This window comes from Apis mellifera, linkage group LG6 (genome assembly GCF_003254395.2).
Source record: "Apis mellifera strain DH4 linkage group LG6, Amel_HAv3.1, whole genome shotgun sequence".
Classification (NCBI taxonomy): domain Eukaryota; kingdom Metazoa; phylum Arthropoda; class Insecta; order Hymenoptera; family Apidae; genus Apis; species Apis mellifera.
The window spans coordinates 11,093,153-11,117,901 of record NC_037643.1 but is presented as its reverse complement, the minus strand read 5'-3'; the positions used below and the strand labels follow the sequence as shown (position 1 = coordinate 11,117,901).

The 24,749-nt window shown below is 43.4% G+C and overlaps 1 protein-coding gene and 1 long non-coding RNA gene across 2 annotated transcripts in view; one reads left to right on the top strand and one right to left on the bottom strand.

The window, feature by feature from the left end:
* Positions 1–1,321, bottom strand: part of LOC551803 (homeotic protein spalt-major) — a 74,419-nt gene extending 73,098 nt beyond the window's left edge. Inside the window, exon 1 of the mRNA XM_026441147.1 lies at positions 379–1,321. Within this exon, the coding sequence (XP_026296932.1) occupies positions 379–481 (103 nt within the window). The 5' untranslated portion in view covers positions 482–1,321. The remainder of the gene's footprint in view (positions 1–378) is intronic.
* Positions 1,322–1,479: 158 nt separating this feature from the next.
* Positions 1,480–19,954, top strand: LOC113218824. Its single transcript, XR_003304798.1, has 2 exons — positions 1,480–1,895; positions 18,986–19,954. It is a non-coding gene; the product is annotated as an uncharacterized LOC113218824 (long non-coding RNA).
* Positions 19,955–24,749: the final 4,795 nt, after the last annotated feature.

Genomic DNA, 24,749 nt, shown 5'->3' with positions numbered 1-24,749 from the left:
AAAAAAATACAAACATCCTTCATGACACATCTCTCTACATAACAGATCTCACAATGATTCCAAGTGGAAGTGGAACAGATAAAATCGATTCTACTTTCGTAGAGTTCGATTCACTGTTAATTTCGCCTATTACGCGGCAACATACGGTGAAATTAACGAGAAACGGGTCGACACTACTCGAGAAGAAGTGTACTCGACCGGCCCTTTTTCTCGCCTAACCTAACTCACAAGAGCACTGGAAGCGGGCGCGATAGAGAGAGAGCGCGCGCACACACCCGTAATTTCTCTTCCCTTTCTTTTCCCGGCTTTTCTTCCCGTTTCTTTTCTCTTTTCTCTTTACTTCCCTACGAATTTCGCGCCGATGATGTTTGCACTTACGGGTTACGTTCACGTTTCCAACGGGATTGATCAGCAGTGGGCCCTGGACAAGATCCTCCTCGAGGTGGGCACGGCTCGGTCGGGCTTGCTTTCTCCGTGACATCCCTTCTTGCCTGTTGATCTCTGTCGATTGTTGGCGATCGGTGATCCGGTTTGGGTTTGCGCGCGTGTCGGGGGGTAAGGTAGGTAAAAAAAAAAAAAATCTCGCTCAGACGGTCCGACGCGCGATCGGTCCACGCCACGGCGAGGACCTCGTCGGTTCCGCACTCGGCGATTCCGGTCGCGGTTTAACCGAATCACTGGTTCTGTAGTACTTCACCATCGACACTGTCAGGGAGCCACACCTCCCCGCGCGCGCTAATCCACTTCCTGAACGATCCCATGCGGATGAAACGCGGCGGTTTCAACTTGGCCAGTAATAACACACTCGGGCCATCATCATCATCCCGGAAGAAACACCGCGGGCACTTGCAATAAATCTCTCTTTCGAGTTTCTCCGAAAAACGGCACGTGGGACGCGACTCTCTTTCTGTTCCACACTATTTCGTGTCACACACTGAACTTTTTTTCCTTCCTTTTCCTTTCTTTATACCCGTGTATACTACATCCACGATACACACACCGGCTGTGTGTGCGCACGTGTACCACCGAGCGACTCTGTCCGTCTGTCCACGCGGGACACCGCGTCCGTGCGTGCGTGCGTGCGTGGGTGCGTGCGTGCGTTCGTTCGTTCGTTCGTGCCTGGCTGCCTGGCCGAGTGGTACGTAGTTGCCTGGCTGCGTGCGTACGTACGTGCGTGCGTGCGTGCGTGCGTGCGTGCGTGCGTGCGTGGCCTACGTACGTGTGCGAACCTGTGTATATATATATATATATGTATGTATATATATATATATGTATGTGTGTGTTTATGGTTCTATATCTCGCGCGAAATCCGCGGCTCTGGTGCCTCGAGTCGGCCGGACGACGGACGGACCAGCTCTGGGCCTGACGTCGCGGCGCCCCTCTCCTGCGCTGACCGTCGCGCCCTGGTGGGGGGCGGAGGGGAGAGGCCTGCGCGCGCTTTCCTCCCCACCACCGCGCCGACCGCCGCCCCCACCACCGCCCCGAGCCCTCTCCAGCGCGGCCGCCGCTCGCCAGGGGTGGGATCAAGTTCAATGTGTACTCATGAATCTGAATCAATTCGATAAGTATAGTGGCCGAAAAAAAGTATTCGTACACCGTGAAGCGTTCGACTTCCGTTGCTATTCAGCTTACGTGTATATATATATATATACATATATACATATACGTGATGGTAAATTAATCGCTTCTTGCCTCGGAACGTGGGAACTTGATGCAGCCTATGCGGGACGACGCGTTTAACTATGAAAATACTAATTCCGAAAGTTCTCTCTCCTGCTGGACTACGACTACCAACCGGCCAAGCCAAGCCAAGCCAGGCCAAGCCAGGCCAGGCCAGGCCAAGCCAGGCCGTCTATCCACGCCGTGAATCGCGCGCTCTACTTCGCGGAATCGAGGTAATTTTATATATCTGCTGTATACAAGCGTATTTGTTTTAACGATTTCGTTACCATCTCCGGCTTCGCTGCCGCCATTTGTTCGTCGGCCACGACCGTTATTACGGCATAACGAGCAGCATTCGGTGGGGAATGAAACGCTTTGGACGCTATCAAAAGGGGGGGAAATCAGACTGAGAAATATACGAGGTTATTGGGAGGACTCGCGTCTCCATCAGTATCTATGAGTAAGAATGAAACTCGAGAAATATAGTGTAAATAATTGCGAGGGAAATAATATAAACGACTCTATTATTTGAGATAACGAATATATATAAAAATCGTAAGTCGATGAATTTCCAAGGGATGAATCTATTTGACACTAAAAATTCACATCTTCGTCTCTTCGTGTTTTATTTAGATCGTTCTACGTATATCCTATTAATTTCCTCGAACATCTATTTTTCTTCAACTCGTGTCAAAAATTGAATTCACAATCAGAACAATCTTCTAAACATCACAACATCGTCAGCCTTCGACGAAAAATTTTCCATATATACGAGTAGAGGCAAGTGGTTTAAGAATCGATTGTCAGACACGTATATAAACCCACACCAATGCAACAACAAGAAAAGACTGTGAACAATTTTCTCGTATCATCGATCTGAGGCACCGATCGTACACGTTCATTACTTATCGACAGTTTTCGTTAAGTGCAGCGGGAGGCCGAAGGAAAAGCGAGAGAATTTCCGCGTGACGGGTTCGGATGATTTTCTGCTTCAGCTTCGGTTGTGTTTCTGTAACTCCCCACTCGAGCCCGGTGGCGGCCGGTTCCCCTTCCGGCGTGTGTTCCCCCACCACGCGGTCGGCTGCGCGGGGCGTGGCCTGCGTCAGGCGAGACCCCGCCCCCTTATGCATTATTATAGCGAGCCACTCGTGTCTCTATGATTTTATATGCCGCGTGAATATTCCACGGCTTCCCCACCGCGCGTGCCGATTGTATTCTCGTCGCGCTGACGCGGTTTTTATAGCAACGCCGGGGAAACGTTGCGAGCTTGCCGCCGTTCGAAGCGGCGTCGGCCTTTCCGCGATCCGCTTTCGTTCGGCATTATCGGACGCGGACGGAAGTATTGATGTTTTGCTTACGTTTCACCCGTTGCTTCGCGTTACCTTTCAGCGCCGGGAAACCCTAACCTTGGAAATTGACCGATCACTTATGCAACCACGTTTATGTTTATTTTATGAACACTTGTAATGGATGTTTTTTTTTTTATAAACGTGCTTTCTAAAATTATCTCTTTATCATAATACGGGGTCCTCGATGCGCAAAGAAATAAATGATTTTTCGATTTGAAAATTTCTCTAAACGTTTCATTCACACAAAAATTAATTGTCATTAATATGCATTATTTATTATACTTCGATCATTAGCAAACCTGATTTTCCAATCTATCTATCAACTTTCAAATATCACGATACAAATAAAAATATACACCTATACTACTTTCATAATAAACGATCCTCATCACGATACCATTTACCTAATGACAAAAACTTAACAACCGAAAGAAAGAGAGAGAGAGAAAGAGGCTCTTTTTAACAGAGCCGATACCAAAAGTCCACAATCGTTCCGTTCGAATCCGAATTTCCTGTAGCTGGCGGACACGAGAGGCCCTGGTGGGTACATTCAACCCTTAACGCTCGCTCCCAAAAAAGCCGACTCGCCCCTCGCCAGAGGCCGGGCACAGCCCATTCTGGCCTCGTCTTTAAGGTGTCAGCGCGCTTTAATCTTCGAAATCCCCCCCCTCCTCCCTCGGCTCCCTTTTACCCGGCTCCGTTCCGCTTTGAAGGCGGCCGGTTATACTATACTCTATCATGCGATCCCGGAGGGGGAGGGAACAGGTGGATCGTAGGAGTATCGACGATTCGAAGAAGGAAGAGGGCGGGTGTAAGGCGAGAAGGTCCAAGAGAAGATCCGCTGGTTGCGTGCACTTTTATCGTTGAAAAGTAGTATATACACGTTCCATCCTCCGTTTCTCGTTGTGTGCGTGTCGATCCTTCCGGGCTGCACTTGTATCCTGATGCGGTGCCCGGGGGTTTCTTTTGGGGGTTCACGCTTTTGTGCGATCCGAGCTTCTTTGCGGTGACGATGCTCCACGCTCGGATCTTTGAGCCGAGCGTTCCGTGGCTACGAGATATTCGGTCATAGAGAGTCGATGATGGAATGATGAACGGGATGGTTGATTATGGTGGAAGGTTCGAGCTTTGAAAAGGTGCAAGGGTTGAAGGAACTTGAAAATGTCTTAGAATGTTTCGAACGTTGTCTCGATGAAATTTGACGAGACGATATGTTTAGTAATTTTTTTATCACAGTTGGTAAGTGTGATTTATGTTTCTTTACGGTGGAAAGAATCGATCGAATTGAAAAATAGGGAACAAGGTGGAAAATTGTACCTCGTAGAATCGAACGTAAAAAGTTAAATTTCCTTAAACGGTTCTACCTTCTCTCTCGCTTCTTTTCATCTTATCGATCTGCAGTGAGTTGAGCCCGATTGCGTGACTTAAATTTATAAATGTGTGAAAAGTTAATACTTTAACACTTATAGTGTATTCCAATGGGGAGGGTGTGCATGTTTGTAAATAATTATTTTACAGTATGGTGTTAAGATTAATTATATTATTGCATTATAATTTCGTGGATTTCACAATATATATTTTATATTACAACGAATACGATTCTATGTTTAGAGATAAGACATTTTTAGAAGTATAATCGCTCATCCGCAATGGCATTTTAATATAGTATACAACGTTATGATGTCATAACGAGATCTATTCTTTTATACTACGTCTATTGATTTCTTGATTATCCGATATATCTATTCACTATCTTCTTTTTTTTCATTACTGATTCTACACACGCAATTCTTTCTTTTCTCGAAACGGAATACCAAAAGAGCGATTATTTTTCCATTCGTTCAAAAGTTTGCATGAAAAATAATTTTCTTCTATTCCTCTCTCAAAATTTTCTCAAAATACTTACTTTATATGTGTAGAACGATCGTTTCTCCAAAATTCGAAGCTCCAATTCTTATTCAAAGCTCGAGAGAAGAGCAACACTCGCGGAAACCGCCACACAAAACGCGCATTTTCCTGGCATACAAATGTGGCCAGGCGTGTATTTGTATGCGCATTGTGAGACGTAAAATTCGGATGCGTTAAACGAACAACAAACACACCCCCACGGAACACGGTTAAAGCATTAACACTCGGACGCCACTTCTTTTGTCTAGGAACGGTTTACGACGGCCCGTAATTTTTGCGCAACCACGAGGGAACCTGCGGCTTGCAGGTACAAAAATGGGGGAAAGGGTGGCCGGAATAGGCGCCGGCGCTAGATTTTGACACCTGCGGTGGTGGAGTTTCTTAACCTTCGCCTACCTGTTCCACGTGTCTTTCCCAAACATCCACCTTTCCTCTTCCTTCAAGTTCCCCTGCAAATAAATAATTTGGCACGCGGTATTGAAGTTTTTCTCGCCTCGAATTCTATGGAAAGTTGATTTGAAAGAAGATAGTCCTTACGGTCATGGTTTAGGGTGCGTTTACATTTTGACTTGCGAATGTTCTTTATGAAGGAGAAACTTGGTTTAGAATTGTAATTCTTAAATCCCTGGGTATCCAAAAATTAATGATCAGAGATGTGCAAGTATCTTTTAATTGAAATCTTTCGTTAAAAATTTCGTGAACAAGAATATAAAATTAATGTTAAATAAAATATTATATTCTAAGAATCAGGTGTACGAATTCGTAAAATTGAAAAAAGCTATATGCTTTATAATTATTTTGCTCGTAGAGTAATTTTAAATAAAAATTAAAAATTGGAAAGTAAATTACAATCTCTTTATATGAATCTCTCATCTTGAGTTTGAGAAACGGATTCTGACGAGACTCTGTTTTCGTTTACTTTCGTTTCAGATACGATTTGTAAAACAATAGCGTATGAACTTTCGCTTTATCCTTTCGGAACATTTCAGCAAGTTGTTAAAGGACCGCAGAAAACCCGGTGCAGCAGGTGGCGGGTCTCTGCCTAGGGTGTTAACACCCCTCGGAGGGGTGGAGGCCCGGCAAATCGACCTCGTTTAGATTGCGCTGCATTCAATTAGGCCGCTGGATAAAGAGTCGTGCTTTCACGGACAATCTTCCGTCCTCTCCTCCTTTCTTCCATTCGTTTCGATCGTTCATTCGCTTCTGCGAGGATGCCCTGTTTCGCCCTTTGTTCGAGAAACAATATTTTCACGTTCAATCGTCAAACTTTCTTTTTTTTTAGGCTCCCTTGATTTGTCGATCATTTGTAGATTTTTATTTGATTTTTGTTTTATTATAAAGACAAAAGTTTAAAAATTTTTAGGAACTTTAAGATAAGATATTTAACGCTTTTCTTTAGAATTTTTTTAAGACTTTCAATATCACATGTAATATAGATTTTCATAATAAAAATGATAAATGTTGAATATATGAATCATCTAAAATTAAGAATTTTTTTTTTAAAAATAGTGAATCGATGGTGCAAATATATTTAATCCTATATTATATTTTAACATTCGTAACAAATGATGCAATATCAAACGTTAAATATATATCCGAATAAATAACCCGAACTAATAATGGTTTTCCTTTTGAAAGAATAATTTCATCTAATTTAATTAATGATCGTCTGCAAAATACCAATTTATCTCCGAAAACGAGTATATATATTCGATCCGTACTATCGCCATATCTAAAATTAAATTTCCGTAAAAACAAAAAAATAATCTCTAATTAAATCAATATTCGAAGAAAGCAATTCAATTTTTCCCCACTATATTCATTCCAATTGTATGCGCATACAATATCTGCAACGACAATCTCTCTCTCTCTCTCCCAATCATCAAATCCCCACGATAAATATAAACCCTCCTGAAATTTTCCAAATTCGATCAATTAATCCAGCTCATTTTCCATTTAAGACCAATTTAATCCACACATAACAATCCTCCTGGAAACTCCTCCGAAATTAGAGCGAATACGCGCCCCCTTGACTGACATATATAAAAAAAGAAAACAACCCCCTGTCGCAAAGCACGAGAAGAAATGGAGTTTTGCATGGCGAGCCGCGAATGGATCAAGAAGAATCGGCGATCGACAAAAGAGACGAGACGGCCGGTTCACGACACGGCGGCGGAACGAGGCGAAAGTCTCGAATAAATTAGCCCTTCGTTCTACGTACCCGTAGAATCGAAGAGGGAGAGAGAGTAGGGCCCGGTAGCCCTTTCGGACCCCTTCGAGACGAGATCTCGACGCCGATGAGGTTACAGCAGGTCGAAGTCTCACGGTCTGGTCCCTTCGAATTCCGAATTGGTAGAAACGGCCGAGTTTGGAGGGGGAGGAGAAGGAGAGAGAGGGTTTATGGTGGCCGCGTTCCCTTATACACACCAAAAGAATAGATATGACGTATTCATGAGGATGGTGGCGCGCGGGGTTTGTCAGGCAGATGGCGCAGCGATAGCGGCGCGTCGGATACCCCCGAAGAAAAACACGAAATAGTTGCGGCTCGCTCGAGGCGAGACCGGACCTGTTTTCTATCACCTTTCTTCGCGTCCAACTCCCCCTTCCCTCTCCCTCTCCTTCCCTTCCCTCCGCCCCCTCCGCCCCGCAATAAAATCCGATTTGACGTCAATTTATCTACGGATATTTCAGCGACCAAGGCGGCCCCCTTTTCTTCTTTCCTCTTTCTTCTCCTGTTCCTTGCCGGGAGAGGGGGGCGGGGAGCGTTGTTGCGCATGAATTTCGCTCCGGCAACCGGCTCCGAGGGGCTCCCCCTCTTTTTGCCAAGGGACTTGCGTCGCTAATAAGATCGTGCAGTTACCGATCTGGATCGTTAGGGATCGAGATATTGAGAATCGGATTTATTGGTTGTTTCTTCCTCCTCCCTCGTCGCGGGGAAATGGGCGCCGGGTCGAGAATCGCTTCGACTCGAGAATGTTAACGTTTGCTCCCCGATCCGCTCCTCCTCGGATATTAATTTTCGCATTCTACAAATTGTAGCTTTTCCTTTCTTTCCTTTTCTTTCCTTCTTTTCACGTGAGTTCGAGGTTGAGTTTCTTATTTGATACAGGAAAATTGAATTTTCTTTTAATCGATAAACATCGCGAAGGAATAACGAATGATGAAATCGAGTATAGGAAAAAATATTAATTTTTAATATGTAATTCCATACACGGGCTGGTTATAATTTAAAGTTTCAAACGGGATAATAATTCTGAGAAATTTTAATGGATACCGTATACGGAGATTCCGCAATCGCGAGATTTCAGACGAGATAATAATTTCTTAGAAATTTTAATAACTTCCTAATGATAGAACGAGGTTCACCTCGTTGCTTCCATAAATGTCCCAACACTTGTGAACACTTGAGGGTATGGTGTTATACGTTTAAGAGATTATATGTTTAGAAATCCTATGCTTTCTACGATCCCTTCCTTGGCCCGGAGTTAATTAATGAAAGGATATCAATAAATCCGTTTGTTTTCTTCAAACATGATAGACGAGAATTGATAGGCATCAATATTAATAGCTGTGCCATGGGACTAGTCCCATTACTAGTCGCTGCTTTACTGGATATGACGAGCACGACCGGCCTGGTTCCACCGGTCTCCCCATATACGTTAGGCGGTAACCTCCATATATACAAATACAGGTGTAAAGGTGGATATACTGTCCGCGTGGACATCTCGCATGCTGACGGGATCAAAAGCCTGCTACGGCCAACAAATACGGTCGTAAAGCCGAGAATTCCCTGTATGAGGGACTTTGTTCTGGACTCCCTGATGCTTCGATCATTTAGGTAACAGTCGTTACTCGAAAGTGTCGCGGCAAAAACGATCGTGAATTCCCCTATGTGCTCGAAATTGCTTTTGGATTCGAGTTCTGTCGGCCAGAAATTCGAAGTATACTTGTCGAATCTCTCGATGGTTGCTTTTTTTCTTTTGCAAGACACGAGATATTTCTTTATTTAATTATTCAGATGAAATAAAACTTTGAATAATGGAGTTATATTTTGAACTTTCATAGTTTAATTATTCGTTAAAGTTTCATACGCGATGGAAATGGCGACGATGTTAAATTTGAGAAAAAAGAAGGAGTATTGTTATTAAACAGGAAAATTATTGTAAAATATATCCCCGATTGTTTCGAGTCGACTCGATCAAATCGTGGGTTATAAATTAATTTTGAAACAGGGGAAAGATTAATGCTCGAGAAACCGGTTTCCCCGAAATTTTGGCTCGAAATGGTCGCGGCGAAATGGTAGATCGTTGCCGTGTCTTCCGAGGAGCGGGCTACGTCAGATCGCTTTCTTACGCGACTTCGAGCTCTCCTCTTCTTTGCCTCCTTCTTCGTTCTTTCTCGCGCACTTCGACTTTTTGCCCATGAAGGTCGCTGCGAGAATACCTGCCGCTCCTTTTGCTCCGTTCTGCCCATCGAGTACCGCGAAATCATGCGATTCCTGGTTTCGCGGAGAGCTTTGCTCGAGATCGAGAGGAGAGAAGAAGCGAGAGGAAATTATTTCGTTCATTTTTTCCGATCAACGATCCAGATTATTGCTTCTTGTCTCGTCGAGTATATATATTTATACTCGCCGTTTCTTACATTAATTATTTACTTACTTCGTTATCGCAACATCATATTTATCCATCGCTTTAATTTTATTCTCTCGAAAATCGTTAATTTTTCAAAGACCATTGAATTATCGAATACGATTAAGATTACTTTTAAATATTTATGAAGCTAAAAAAAAAAAAAAAGAAAAGGAAAGAAAGTATCGTGAGAAGATTAAAAAGAAAATTATAAGACAAACAGTTAAGATTTGATTCGTTAAACAGGAATCCATTCAAATTACACAAGATCTAAATCAAATGGTTCTATTCTAACTTATTCCGAGAAATTCGAGTAAAGGTGTTAAAGGAATTTCAACTTACGTATCCGGTATACCAACGAAATATAGCTTGTATAAGCTCGATAGTCTACCTTTTTATAATGTCCAATGCTTATCTCGAATCTTCCGTACTCCAGAACAAAGTCGCCGACATATATATATATATATACACATATAGACGATAAATTTAAAAAAAAAACAAAGATAACTCTAATAGATTATAATAACCCAGACCATTTCCTTAATTCCTTTTTTTTATTAAGAAAAAAAAAAATTACATTTTTATATACTACGTGTCTCGATTATGCCAATCTAATAAAGAAATACACGACGCGAATATCTCTCTTTCTCTCTCTCTCTCTCAATTCAGATTACAACTTCCATCATTCATTCATCACGGTTCCTTTTCAAGCGTCCTCCTCCTCCTCCTCCTCCTCCTCGAACGTTCGATCTTTTCACCCCCCAACCCGATTCAACATTTCCCGGACAGTCGTCTGCCAATATAATCTCCCTCCCCGTTCTCAGGGGCAATAACAATAATAATGCCCGTCGGGGACTCGCGATGGCGGCGACGGGAGGCAGGGACGCGGCCAAGGCCGGCAGAAAGGGGCCCAGGTCGGCCGATCGCGGATCTCGGTCGCATAAATTTGTTTTAATTGCCAGCGACGTTACATTTTGCTTTAATTATGCCGCATTATCTGGGAGGTAAATTAGGTAGGCCCGGCTCTCGGTCCATCTTCCCCTCCCGCCTTCCCCCTCCCATCCCTTCTCGAGGCCCTTCGGCCCTCACTGTCCCCTGTTGTCCCGGGGACAGTTCGCTTCTAGTGATGGGCATTCGATTCCTTCCTGTTCTTACCTCGTGCAATTCCCCCGCTTATGCGAAACTTACTTCTCCAATATTAAAAATATCTTGGAACGATCTGAATAAACGAACGAGCGACAAGTGAAATAATTTTCGCGAGATAATCTACGTTGATTAATTTAAACACGTATATTTGTATCACTATATATATATCATCCTCGCGTGAAAAATGACGCGAGATATTATCGCGTATTCATAAAGCTTATAGAAAACTCATCGATCATCAATTAAAACGATGAATTTCAATGTATGTGAACGTCCGTGTCTCTCTCTTTCTCTCTCTCTTCTATCGGAATTCATTTAATCATTAGTTTATTAATAATCCTGGTATCGTTGAGCTCGATCGATGAAATCGATATCTGTATATATATATATATATATATCTTGATCGATGATTATTCATCACGCTCTACGGACTAACTACTCATCGAAATGTCTCGAAGAGATTGAACCGGTCGCAGACTCGAAGCGTCTTGAGCTCATCACTAGGCCCCGTTTTCTGCGGGGTCCAGCCTCCGGGATAGGATCTTTCTCCACCCGCTCCTCTTTCTTCCCGGCCGATCGAGCCCCCCTCCCTCCCCCTGCCGGGCCCACCACCCCAATTCCCTGTTCCCTCAGAACGGAGAGAGCGTGTGACAATTTACTCGGCCGATCTCTTCGAGGGCCCTCGCCCGGCCCACCCTCCTCCTCCTCCTCCTTCTCCTCCTCCTTTCACCCTTTCTTCTCTCGTTCTTATAGCCGCGTTATTTATGCGGGGTCCGGCTAATAAACATATGAACGCCCGTGGCCTCTCCCGTGAGACCAGGCCAAGCACACACGCACACGACGGACCGGGGCCCCGGCATTGTCTCGTCTTATTAACAGCCGGCCGGACGATATATCTCGGTTGTCCCAGCCGCACGGCCTCCTGGAACATCTACCGACACCTTCGGGAAAGGACAGGGTGTCATAGAGGGCTTTGGACAACGCGGGCGCACGCCCACGGACGGTTTGGGGTAACATTTTTCCTCGACGGCGACGAACGAACGGGGCAACGCCGGGTTTTAAACGGCCCTGGTGATTGGGATTTCGGGGGATGGGGGATATTTTCGAGGAGATGGGAACGCGATCCGGGGATAATAAGGGGATCGATTTCGGGGGATACAAGTTTAAGCAAAGATACGAAGAGCTGAAAATACTTGTGTTCTGAAACGTTATATTTCGCGCGAGTTCGAACCGATTTTAATATCCTCACGCGGTGAGGATTTATTTTGGAGGGGCAAGTGCTCGATTCGAAAGAAATTTTTTTAAAAATTCCGTCGGGTTATTTCAATTATTCTATGCATTTGTTTAAATACAATCTAATCTATTCGGTTAAATTTACAGTATTTGTAGATTTTGTTTATTTCGCGAGAAAATACGAGGATCTATTATTAAAAAAATATTTTCTACCTAATCTTAATTCAACTTACGATAATTTTTTTTTCCTCTAAAAATCCATCTTTTCTCCGTTTACGTTATTTACGTTATATTCATCTCGATCAATTTTTCCCAAAACTTCGAACGAATCGTTGAACAGACTTCGACCTCCCAATCCCGAGATATCTTTAACTTAAACTTTCGTATCGATCTCTGGCTCCGAAACGCATTTTCAAATATGAAAATATCGTCTAATCGTTCGCTGCACGATTCACGCGAACGTTCGCAAAAGTTTCGAGGGAATCGTTAAAAAGTTTCGAAGCTGCGAGATTGCTTCTGCTTCTCCTCGGAAGCATCTTATACCGGGATCGGAGGGGAGGGTGAAGGGAGATGAACAGGGAGAGGCGGGGAGAGTTCCTTTCGGACGAGAGCGAAGAGGGCCAGTTTGTAGAAGCGACGCGGCCGTGATGTCAACGAATATTTATTTAATTGGCTCCGCGGCGGCGCGACGTCGAACGCTGCCGCTGTGTTATGCGGGGGCGATCTCCATCCTCTCCCTCCGCCCCCTCCTCCCGCTCCCGCTCACCCCTCCCCTCCTCCTCACCCAATATTATCTTCGAACGTGTCTCAGCGTTCGTTGGCAAAGCGATCGGCTATAATCGGGCGTCTCATCCCTCTGTTTCCTTCGGGGCCCGGACTTTTTTAAGTGGATAAAGTGAGTGAATGTTTTATTAGGCGGCGCGGGACAGGGAGGCCGATCCTTTGCATTCTTCCGATTTCGCGTCACCAGATAGTAATACCCGAAAAGGATATTTTGCATTAAATGCACGTGTAATGTTGCCCTCCTCTCTCTCTCTTTCTCTTTCTCCTCTAATGTATGTGTGTGTATGTGTGTGCGTGTATAGATTTTATCCGATTCAATCTTAAGAAATCGCTTATCATATTCGAATCAGATTTCATAACACGTTGACTCGTTCAAGAAAATTGAAAATATATTTATTCGAAATAGAAGTTATTTGTTATCGAAGCGTTTATCTCTCGAGAGATTAATTCGATTAATCGATAAAAAAAAAGAAGAAGAACGAGCGAATCTCTCTCTCTCTCTCCTTCCATCCTTAAACGAGAACAGTGTCGTTGACCTGGGCTTGATTTCCAACGTCTCTCCACCCCCTATAGAATAGAAAAGCTCTCTCGATACTTACCCGACTCGAAATGGTCGGCGGACTCGCGGCCTCGACGTACGCGTCGCGAGCTCAAAAACTCTTGACATTCCGTGGCGCGTTTTCTGCCCCCCCATCAATCCGCGGCCCACGCATTCCTCGGCGGCGCGGTTAAGTGTCCTCCGATAAGCGAAACGAGGCTACCGGACGTAACTTATTGGCAAGTTGCGCAGGAGCGCACCGCAAATGGAATAGCTCGCGACATCGAGGGAGCGAGCGCAGCCCTCTCTCCTCCCTCTTTCTCTCTCTTTTCGAGGGAAGGAAGGAAGGAAGGAAGGAGGCGGAGAGGCGGGGAGGAATATCTGTGTAAGGGGTCGGAGGGGCGGAAGGAGAGGTCTCGAAGCGGTCGGAGTGATTTGTGAAGACGCTCCCGCGGTCGTAATCACGTGGGATCTCCGGGCTCCCGAGGGAGCGAGAGGGCCTTATCGGGGCCCGTTGCGGCGGGAACGGGACCGACAGATTCTTATTGTTATTATGGGGAGTGACGTCCCACGATCCTGGCATGTTTATGCGTCCAGATTCGAGGCGGCCTTGGCGACGAGAACCGCGGCTGGAGCCGAATCAAAGAGCGTCCAAGTCAGTCTTCCACTGGCTCCCGGGCCCCTCCTCATCGAACAGACCTTTTTTTCCGATCGATCCCTCGGGAGTGGACAGGGAGGGGGAGGAGGAGGGGGAGCTTGCATCAGTGACGAAGACGTTTCTGATGGCTGTGCGTGCTGCGTTTGATTGCTAGACTCGCAGGGAGGTGGATCGTCGAGGAGAGGAGAGGAGAGGAGAGCCGAGGTGTTCGAACGAGTGATTGGCCTTTGACGAATCCTTAGAACCGGAACCGTGCAAAACTGAAGGGAATAGGTGTAGAAAATTCCTCTTTTTCTTCTTCTTCTTTTTTTTCGAATCGAATATATTTTTCTCGACAAAATTCTTTTCGTTTCGTTTCCTTCGTGCATTTCTCGAAAAGATTAGGGGGATACTTCAATATTAATTGTTACTGGAAACTTGGAAATTCGCGAGACAAGAGTTGTTTTATTTTTTTGTTCGGTTTCTTAAAAGAGACAAGAGCAGCAATAAGAATATACGAGAGTATTTTTGGGGGAAACAGGTCTGCCACGCTTCCTCCCCGTGTCTTGACAAAATCTGCCCGAGCCAAGGGGGTGTGTTTATGACGCGCTCGTTTCAGGGCCCCGCCGTCATAAAGAAGCAGCGGCACGAGCCGATGGAGGCTGCAGAACGTGCTTCTGGGCGTGGCGGGGCCCCAGGGCGCCTCCGACGGGAATAAATTATCTCGCGGGCACGAGCCGCCGCACCCCGGTTATTATTGCCTAATAGGGGGCCAAACAAACGATTCCCGCCTATCCTCGATGACGGCGTGATTAAATTGTTGTTAAGGTCGGCGCCTCGACTCTCTGGGAACCGGTTGAAAGGAACCGACCGAGGAGAGCGAACGCCGTTGAGTGAACGTGATCCAGAGAGCAGAGGATATTTCTACCCAAAAATTTTCACTTTTCATTCATTTTCTTCCATGCGAGAGATCAATCTTTTTTTTTTTAATATATATATAACTCGACTCGAGTTATTATATTCATACGTAAATGATGATATTCGAATCGCATAAATATTATTCGTAATAAACTGTTAATGATATTCCAATATTTGCATTATGAATCTTATTAGAACCCAACCCAATAAGAGATTATTTTTTTCCTTCAATATTTTCTTATCCTTGACCTGGTATATTGCGCTACATTCTTTTTTTTTTTTCTTTCTTGCTACTCGATACTTGATTACCGATAATTATATAGAACAAAATGGATAGTATCAATTATTACCTTCTTTCCATTACGAATTAACTAAAGATACTCGTTATATAGATAAATGCTCAGTTTAATATCGTATCGTTAAAGAGAGATTTCGTCGGAGAGGAGAAACGCCGAAATGTCGAACGAGTATAAGCGGGGCTTACCCCTGAATAACCTTGAACGGACAAAACTTGCAGCCTCTACTCCACTTTGGTCGATTCAGGATGCAAGGACGTTGTTTCAAACTCCATTGCCCCGACTGAGCACCTCTATCGGTGTTTCACCTTCCTTCGTCTCCATCTGTCCTCCTCAACCAGCGCCCTATCCCCTTTCTCTCTCTCCCTCTTCGTCCCTCTCTCCATCTCCCTTCCTCTCTCCTCTCCTCTCTCCGTCTGTCCACGCCGATGTCCTCCCTCTCTCTCTCGCTCTCGCGCCCGGCAAGCTCTTCCCCTCTTTTTCTAACCCTTTCTCTGTCGTCACGGGCATCAAAGCAATGTCTCGTTTACACGGCTGTCGCGCGATACTTTATGCTTTAATGTCGGCACACGTTGTCGCCTGTATGCCTGCCCGGCCAAGCGGGACACGTGAATTTTATCCAGCCATGTCTGTGGCCGGCAAACCCGTTCGAAACATATCCGGCTGGTGACTTTCGCCCGCCTAAGGAAATTTGATGGTACGAATTTATCGATTTACGATATATCGCGCTCGTTCACTATTCACGATCGCGGATCGAAGCTTTTCTTTCTACACCGCGCCAACGTGAATTTTTATTTCGTCTCCGCTCGAAAATTGCCACACCTCTCCCTCTTTCGCGTTGGACGAGGATACGAAGACTGGATGCGACGATTCTTTCTTTATACAACGAGATATCTATAATTTTTTGTTGGAAAAGATGAAAAAGAGAAGAAGAAAGATAATAAACACGTTGCTTTTGTATAAATTTCCAAGACGATTACGATCTCGAAAGATCTCTTTAAAACATCAACATACGTTTCTATATTATTCTCAATTTTCAAAGAAGGAGGAGAGAAAAAAAAATGATGAGAAATTACAATGGATCGAACAATGGAACGCTATATATATATATATCTCCTGATAAATCCTTTCCACCACCGTCGTTTCGAACGTATCCGTCAAAAAATCAGCGAAACTTGGAACAAAACGCGGGGCGACTTCCCCCCCGGCAACCCTTCGGTCACGGAACGCGATAAATCTCTTCCATCGACACTGGGCTGGCAATCGGCATGAACAGTGGGCATTTGTATATCGAGAAGATAGGAAGAATTAATTAGAGGTATCGCTGGTATCTCCGGGCGTCATTAGCGGGCGTCGCTGTCGTTGCTGGCGGGGTACACGTGTGTAACCTCGCATGACCGGGACCCCTTAGGCGAATCTCGCCTCCCCTTGCCACCCTGCCCCCACGGCGTTACCCCTCTCCCCCCCTCCCCTCGCTCCCGAGAGGGGGGCATGATTCATTTTTTCACGGGGCTGCCCGCTTGCGTGCCGGTGACGTCCAATTTACGCGGGTCAGTCGCTTGTCGCAGTCGGCGCGGGTTTAAATCAACAAGATGTAATTTGGGGAAAAAAAACGGAATTAAAATTTGGACGGGGAACCCACGGAGAGAGGAAATTCATCCCATCCCGTGGAACGGATTGCGATCCCTCGTTTTTTTCCCTTCTTTTTATGTAATTCGGAGAACGTTTCGATTTTCGATATTTTTGCACTCTCTTCTTTCTTCTTCGCCTTTTCGAGGTAACTTTTTTGGACTTTTGTATATGAATTTGTGGATTTAATTACAATTATCGTTCATTCTCATTCCTCGTAAAATAATCCTTTCAAAAATTCATAATATAATTGTATCGTGTCTAATCAAGGATAAGAAACAGAGAGAACGATACACCGTTTAAAAAGCAAGAATTATAGCAACGAGAGAAGGATAGTCATGAGTTTTTGGCGCGGAATCGAGAGGGAGGCGAGCCGTAAATCTCGAATAGGCGGGCACCGATTACCATAGACACGCCGCGCGTTGATTATAAACATAATTAAAAACAACAACGGGCCGTCCAGCGTTCTTTTTAAGCGTATGCAAGCGGCTCGATGCCGGTGGTCCTGCCGCGGGACGCGCCGACCCAGGAAGCTTCGATCGTGTCTCGACCGCGTCGCTATCGATCCTCATCGATCCCGAGCGTCGATACGGCTGCTACCGTGCGCCCCTCGCCTTCCATCGCCCTCTCTCTTCTCGCGCCTCGCCTCGCCTCGCCTCGTCTCGCCTCGCCTAGCCGCGCCACGCCGCAAGAAAATGGAAAAATTGAAGCGGACACCGGTCCGCGGCGGCAGACGACGACTTTTTCGCGGAAGCGGCCGGGATCGCGGATAAGGAGTGACGACCGATGCCTTCCATGTAAAACTGGATGATGATCATTTTTATGGAATTCTGCAAATCGAACTTGCGTGTATGTATACTTGTATTAGTTTGTGCAAGGAGGAGGAGGAATTGAATGAATTCTTTATCGATTTGATTTTGTCGATTTTTCGCTTATTTTTGAGAATCGCTTATTTCTGAAGAATCTGGATCGAAGATTAATAGAAAAAGAAATGGAAGAATTTATTTATTCATTTTTGTTGATCGATTGTTCCGATAAAAGGAGAGTTAAAAATATCAGAGACAGAGTTTTAACGGCTACGAGAGACTGGCTATTAACTCGTTAACGTTCTTTTTTGCTTCGATCTTATTATATTAATTATTCCTTTTAAATCTTCCTTTACGCCTCCATTAAAAAAACTGGTTTCAAACTGGAGACGCGAGCGAGATGATTTTCGATAGACGAGCGGAAGATTCCATTCCGCGACAATTGGCGACCAATCGAAATTTTGAAACAAGGAGAAACGGGATCTGGCTACCGCGAGAATCCAAGCAGAGAAAACAAGCAAACGCAACTGTTATAATAAGCTCGCATGATCGAGCGAGCTGCTATCTTGCTTTAGAATCAACCGGCATTCGTGAAATCGCTGGCCGCGAAATAAAATGGCGTATTTACGGCGCGCGCGGTGGCGGAGCAGGATGGTACGAGATGTAAATTCATTTCATCAAATGCAGAAGTGAAAATTATAAATGCCCGTTCAGCCTGCCTCGATTCAGCCTCTCTCTAACGACCCGCTGTTACTCCAGCCCTCCGCTCTGCATAAAGATCTTTATCCGCGCGCGGCTGTTCGTTTTTCAACGTGAACCAACTTAACACGCGACGAGAGAGGGACCCTTTCTTCTTCAATCGGATCGGCGTTCGCATCGTGTCGCTTTTCGCGTTTCTGCTCCTCGCGAGAGCTTGCCTTTATACCAGATATCACGTGCACGTATGAATTATTAAATCGCATTAGAATTTTAATCTCGAAGAATTAATGAAAAGGGAAATATGCGAATAATATTTCTGGAACGCAGATGATATTTCTTATGATTTTTCCACGTTTTTATATCGATGTTAATTTCAACTAGTTTCCATTATTTATTCTTATTCATTTTTGCACGTTTACGTCATTGTTCGTACATTTACGAATCCTTTCCAATGAAATATATTAAACGTTAATTAAATTTAACGGATAATAAAATTCATAATTGTTAAAAATAGATCTATTATATGATAAATACGATAATTTCCAAATTTAATTCTTAACAATCGATATACAGTATAGATATTTTCTAAATTATCAAAATATCCTATGTTTATTTTTTTTTCTTTTTTCAAATTTCCGAGCAACACGTACACGACGGTATAAATACACAAAATAGGGATTAATCGTTCCCGCCAATTTCATCGATTCCTGGCAACAATCCCGAGCTGCAAATAACATTGGAACGTGTTCGAAGGGAACGATCCACACAGAGGAGGACTCACGACACGGCCAGGGGAAGAAGCCTGAGACCTGAGCTCAGCGACGACGATTCCAACAAATTTGCACCTCTAATCGCACCTCGCGATACGAGTATAATGAGAGCATGACGCCAGTCGAGGGCTAAGGATGAAGGAGCTTAGCAAGGAACCTGATTGGATCTCTGAGGCCGGCCAGTGTGAGAGGCCGGGCCTCACCTTTGACCCCCTGTTCCACGTTTTCGTTTTATCCTTCCTACCCTCTCGCCAACTCGTTCCTCTCGTTCGATCTCTCGGTAGCCTCCGGGTCCTGTTCCACGCTCTCATATTCATCTCATTCTTATTCTATCGATTTCACGCTGTTTCTGGTGCCGTTGTGCCTTCCTCGCCGGCTCACAGTCGCCTTGGGGAATACCTAGGGGAAATTAATTTCGAGAGTCACTGATCCCTTTCCTTTCCTCCCCCTCCTTTTTCTCTTTTTCTCTTTTCTCGTTTTCGGTTGGTAAATTGGCGTAAAGGAGAGCCGAAGTTTTTTTTGAAATTACATATCGGCGTGTTTGTGTAAATTTCGAAGTGGCGAAGAGGAGAAGAAATGAACAATTGTTTGAAAATAGAGAGTTTTTTTAATTTTATTCAAGAGTGCAATAAATTGAGATGTGTTCTTTTTTTTAATAGTTACTGGAAAGAAAAAGAATTTGAATAAGTAGGAAATTGATAAGATGGAAATTGCATAAATAATCTAAGGAATACAGTTACCAGGTAGGTTGTAGATTTAATGCATGCCATCTAAGCCGCTGCATGTAGAGCAACGATAGATTGCAAAGCGTGACTGTTGAATGAGAATATATTTGGAACTACCAATCAGATAAAGTATTAAGAAACAACATTTGAATCTTTAAAATACATATTAAACGTATCGAATTAAAATTTACAATAAATCTTCACTCCTCTGCATGTGATAAAAACTATCACAATCGATATCCTTCTATACCTTTCTCAAAATTACCCGAATAAAATCAAATAAATCATCTATCAACATCTAATATTCCCCGAATATCCGATCTACGATCTTTCAAAATTTCTCTAACAATCAAATACATGCAAATGGGACAAAAATAAACCACGACGAGTCGATTAGCCAAAACTTACGAGTCTACACCTTTAATCGTGAAATTCTCTCGATCTTAAAACTATACAACATCTCTTTGCACAATGTAATGATTGCGAGCACACTGACAAAATCAAACCTTTGCCTCGATCAGCCAAAACTTACGAATCTACAATTTTTAATGGTGAAATTCTCTCGATCTTAAAACTATATAACATCTCTTTGCACAATGTAACGATTGCAAGCACATCAACAAAATCAAACCTTTGCCACGATCAGCCAAAACTCACAAGTCTATACCTTTAATCGTGAAATTCTCTCGATCTTAAACCTACACAACATCTCTTTGCACAATGTAACGATTGCGAGCCGACCGACAAAATCAAACCTTTGCCACGATCAGCCAAAACTCACGAATCTACACTTAATCTACCTTTAATGGTGAAAATTACCGCTCTCTCGATCTTAAATCTACACAACATCTCTTTGCACAATGTAACGAGCACATCGACAAAATCAAACCTTTGCCACGATCAGCCAAAACTTACGAATCTATACCTTTAATCGTGAAATTCTCTCGATCTTAAACCTACACAACATCTCTTTGCACAATGTGACACGTAAACGATCGCGAGCCGACCGATCGGCAAAATCAAACCATGAACCGGCCGCGTCATTAACCGCGTAGAAACGAACACCTCGAGGCGCTACCGAGGCCGACCCGAGTCTTTAAAAACTCGGCTCGGGTTCATTGGCGTGGCTATAATTGATAGAGTGGTAAAGAGTGGCCGCGTCCCACGAACGATCGGCAGAAATGAATCACTGGTCGTCTCTCGGAGTTGGAAGGCCCCCGGAGGAACCGGCCCTCGCGCGCGTTCCGGCCTTAATACGGCTATAAAGGCAAAGCCGCGGTAATAATAAAGTGATAATAAAACGAAAAGCAATGCCCAATCGTCTCGCAGACACGCCACAGGGAGTTTATTACTAGCTGGCATATTATATGCAAGCAACGAGCGAGCGGACGCGATGCCGCCGATTTTATGGGTAAACGGCAATGAGGCCTTTATTCCTGCAACCTTCTACTACTACTACACGTCTCTCCCCTCCACGGTTTATAGTCGATAAAGGAACAGACGATTCGAGGCGTAGATAGAGTCCAGTTTATCAACGCCCCGTTCCTCGTGATTTTTCGCGCGCGAGGGCGAGCGAAGGAGAGATGATCGTAGAGATCGAGATCGTCATTCTAGTTATTTTGTTAAGATGTTAACGTGCAGAATATTTCAATTTCTTTTCTTCATTTATCTTGTATGTTACGTAAATTTTGAGCGTATGAAAACTTGTTTTACGTTATATATGGATATGGGGATATATGGATATATATATGGATCGTTGAGGATAAATCTAAAGAAAGAAAGAAATATAATAATCTAAGATGTATTTTGTTAGAGAAAAATCCAGTTTGTATCGATTTTTATAAAGGTATAATTGTAAAAAAATAATAAATTAAAAAAGTTAAAGAAACAGCTTTGAACGGAAATGAACGTGAAAATTATGGGGAAAAAACTTAATCGTCGGAGGTGACGAGGCAAATAATGCAAGGGTGGTCCTCGTAAGATACGGCTTGGTCGTAATTCATCGGTGGACAACGTCTTACGGCAGATTTTAATTTTAACGGGCAACTTTCGGGCCCGTTTATGGGCCTCGATGTATAATTTTATCGTGCCTGCCGATCTGGCCACGGCCCTCCAGGCCAAATATTGTTCTCCGGCCTCTGTGGAACGGAGGTGACAACAGAGCAAGGGGGGGATATAGGGATCGGTTAAAGATACTTTTACTTTCGACAGCCGGGGCTGGTGCACACCATCTTTTTTATGAACGAATCTGATGAAATTTTCTAAACTTTTTCCCCCTCGTTATCTTATTATTAGATAAAAAAAAAAAAGAAAGAAAAGGGATTATTGGAAAAGAATTTTTTAAATATCGAAGAGGAATAATTATAATTTTACGAGATTCGAGAGGAAGTTAGTAATATATTATCCTGACAACGCAGGAAATTTAAACGATCTTTGTTACAAATTTAAGATTTACTGGCTATTATTATTCACATCCAATAAATTCTCCTTAGACTTTAATCCTATTCTTAAAACCCGATATATAATATTTTTTAAAATTACCAATCGAATTTCAAGAATCATATAAGAAGAACGAAGAAGCTTTCATCAGGAAGGAAAGATTAAAAGTTTTTCGCTCAATCGATGAAAACTGATAATTCGATTCATTCGTGGAATCATGGTTGCGAACGAGATATGATTTTTACAGCGGCGAATCTCGGAATCGTAGGCAAAGCAGGAGGGAGGAGGAAATCTGTGGATCGAAAGAAACGAAAGAAATCTATACCCTGGAAAGAGAGGGTGAGAGGAGGGCTGGCTCCTTTATAGATTTGTAGAAAGTTGTAAATCAAACGTTAATGGGAGCCCCCTGTCAGACATAAAGAGCTTGAAACAACGACGCATAACGATAAAGATAAAGGTACGGGTGAGCGTAAAGGGTGTTCCGGCTCACCGGGACCCCCATCCCCATATTGGCTTTTATGGTCCTTACACCGGTGAACCAGTTTGTAAGCATGAAACATTTAAAAAGCTTCGAATAGCCGTCATCAAAGTTTGAGGGATTTCCGCGTATCTGATGGAAGACGGCCGTAAATTTGCGCGCCGATCCTATCTCGGCCCGCGAGAACTCGCCCGGAGACAATATACCCCTCGTGCTCCGGCCAGCCGGCGGCGCTGTAAAATTTTCGATTTACCGCTCGAAATTTTACATTATATTATATTTCGCTATCGATAACATCGTCCCTCTTTTCTTTTTATCATCATTCAAGTAAGTGAGGAAGTAATAATTTGCTCGTTCGAGGCGAGCTCGGAATTTGGAATTTCTTTTTTCTCTCTGTTTTGACGCAAAGAAGTCTTCTTCGAGAAAAGGGATAAAGATAAAAGTTAAAGTCAAAGTTGGAATAATAACGAAGAGTAATTTGCTCGAAACGAAACGAGTTTGATTGGAATTCGTCTTTGATAATTTGAATACTGCAGGGATATTGACGAAGAATTTTCTTTAAGGATTTAATTAGGAAGCAATGGAGATCGAGAATTTTACGTTGCTAAGAATCTATGTGAAGATCCAAAGATTATTATTTAATTCGTATATACGTATAAAATTAAAAGTTCGAAGAGTAAAGAATAAACGATAGAAAGAATTTCAGAATTTCGTAACGAGCAATGTTGTACGTGTCATAATTGATATAACGTACCGTATTTATTAACATTTCGCGACAGATCCGTCAAAACAACGGAAGAATTTATAGTCGAGATTGTTTCTGGGCGTCGTGGTGGTAGCCTTGGGTGGATCGTTAATGTTGCCAGTGATATTAAAAGATTAATGGTTCCGTTTCGAGAATCCGAAACCGCAGATTATTCATTAACTTCCCCGGTAAACGATCTTCCATCATCGTACGTTGATTTGTTCTCGCGTTAAGATAATAAACCGCCGCGTGCCAGATCACGGCACCGTGATATTCGTTCGTGGAAATCTGGCCTGGTGAATGAAATCGTGTCCTGGAGTCCGGTTTCCGTGCGAATCGATTCGATTTGAAATTATAATTAGAGCCATCTTTTTCGTACACCGATCCCCCCCTCCCCTCCCCTTTACTTTCTATCGAACGATAATTAATCACGCGAAACTACGGGGAAGAAATTTACGTTGTTGATCGCACTTTCGATTCTTCAACAATAATTATACGATAATTAAGAAACGTTGATGAAAACAGGATATCATTAATGTAATTGATAATCAGATTTTTTTTCTTTTTTCGTATCTCATTTCTTATTTTTCTTTTCAACAGGTTTTTGTTCTGTCAAAAAAAAAAAAAAAACTGACAGAGAGGAGAAAAATATAAGAAAGAGAGGATTCGCTTTTGCGATTCTGTACGTACGTTTTAATAAGCAGCACCAGAATGTCTGACGGATGCGCAGAGTCGCGATTCGACGTCGGGACGCATTTGCATTCACAACGGCCGATTGTAACCCGGGAAACCGACCCCGTTCAACCAGACCTCGGACAATTCCAAATATTATGACGGTCAGATACACGCCAGCAAGGCGTCGCGACGCATTTCGCAGTCGCACGACGCCTTCCGCGCATTTGTCTATTTGAACAGGGCCGCGAACCTTTCTGATTGTTGCCTCTGCTCAAATGTGGAGAATCGCTAATGATACGATACCATTTTTGCGTTACCCTCGTATTTTCGAAAACGTTCGCCTCTCGATATAAATATCGATCGATTTTCCGCAGAATCTTTGTTTGAGAATCTTGAATTTTTTTTATTTCGTAAAATTTTATCATTCTTCTGTTTATCTTATGGAAAAATGAAGCAATAAATTTAACATTAGAAGAAAGAATTGAATTAATCCCTGACAAATCGTAACGCGTTAAAGATAATCGTATATTAATCGATATTAATTACAAGGTATTAAAAGTCGTAAAATGGATATAATTTAACGATTCTTGAAAAGAATTACGATAAATAATTCAACTCCTTCTCCCCTATAATTTATCCTCTCTCTCTCTCTCTCTTTGTCTCCCTTTGTTTCGTTAATATATAT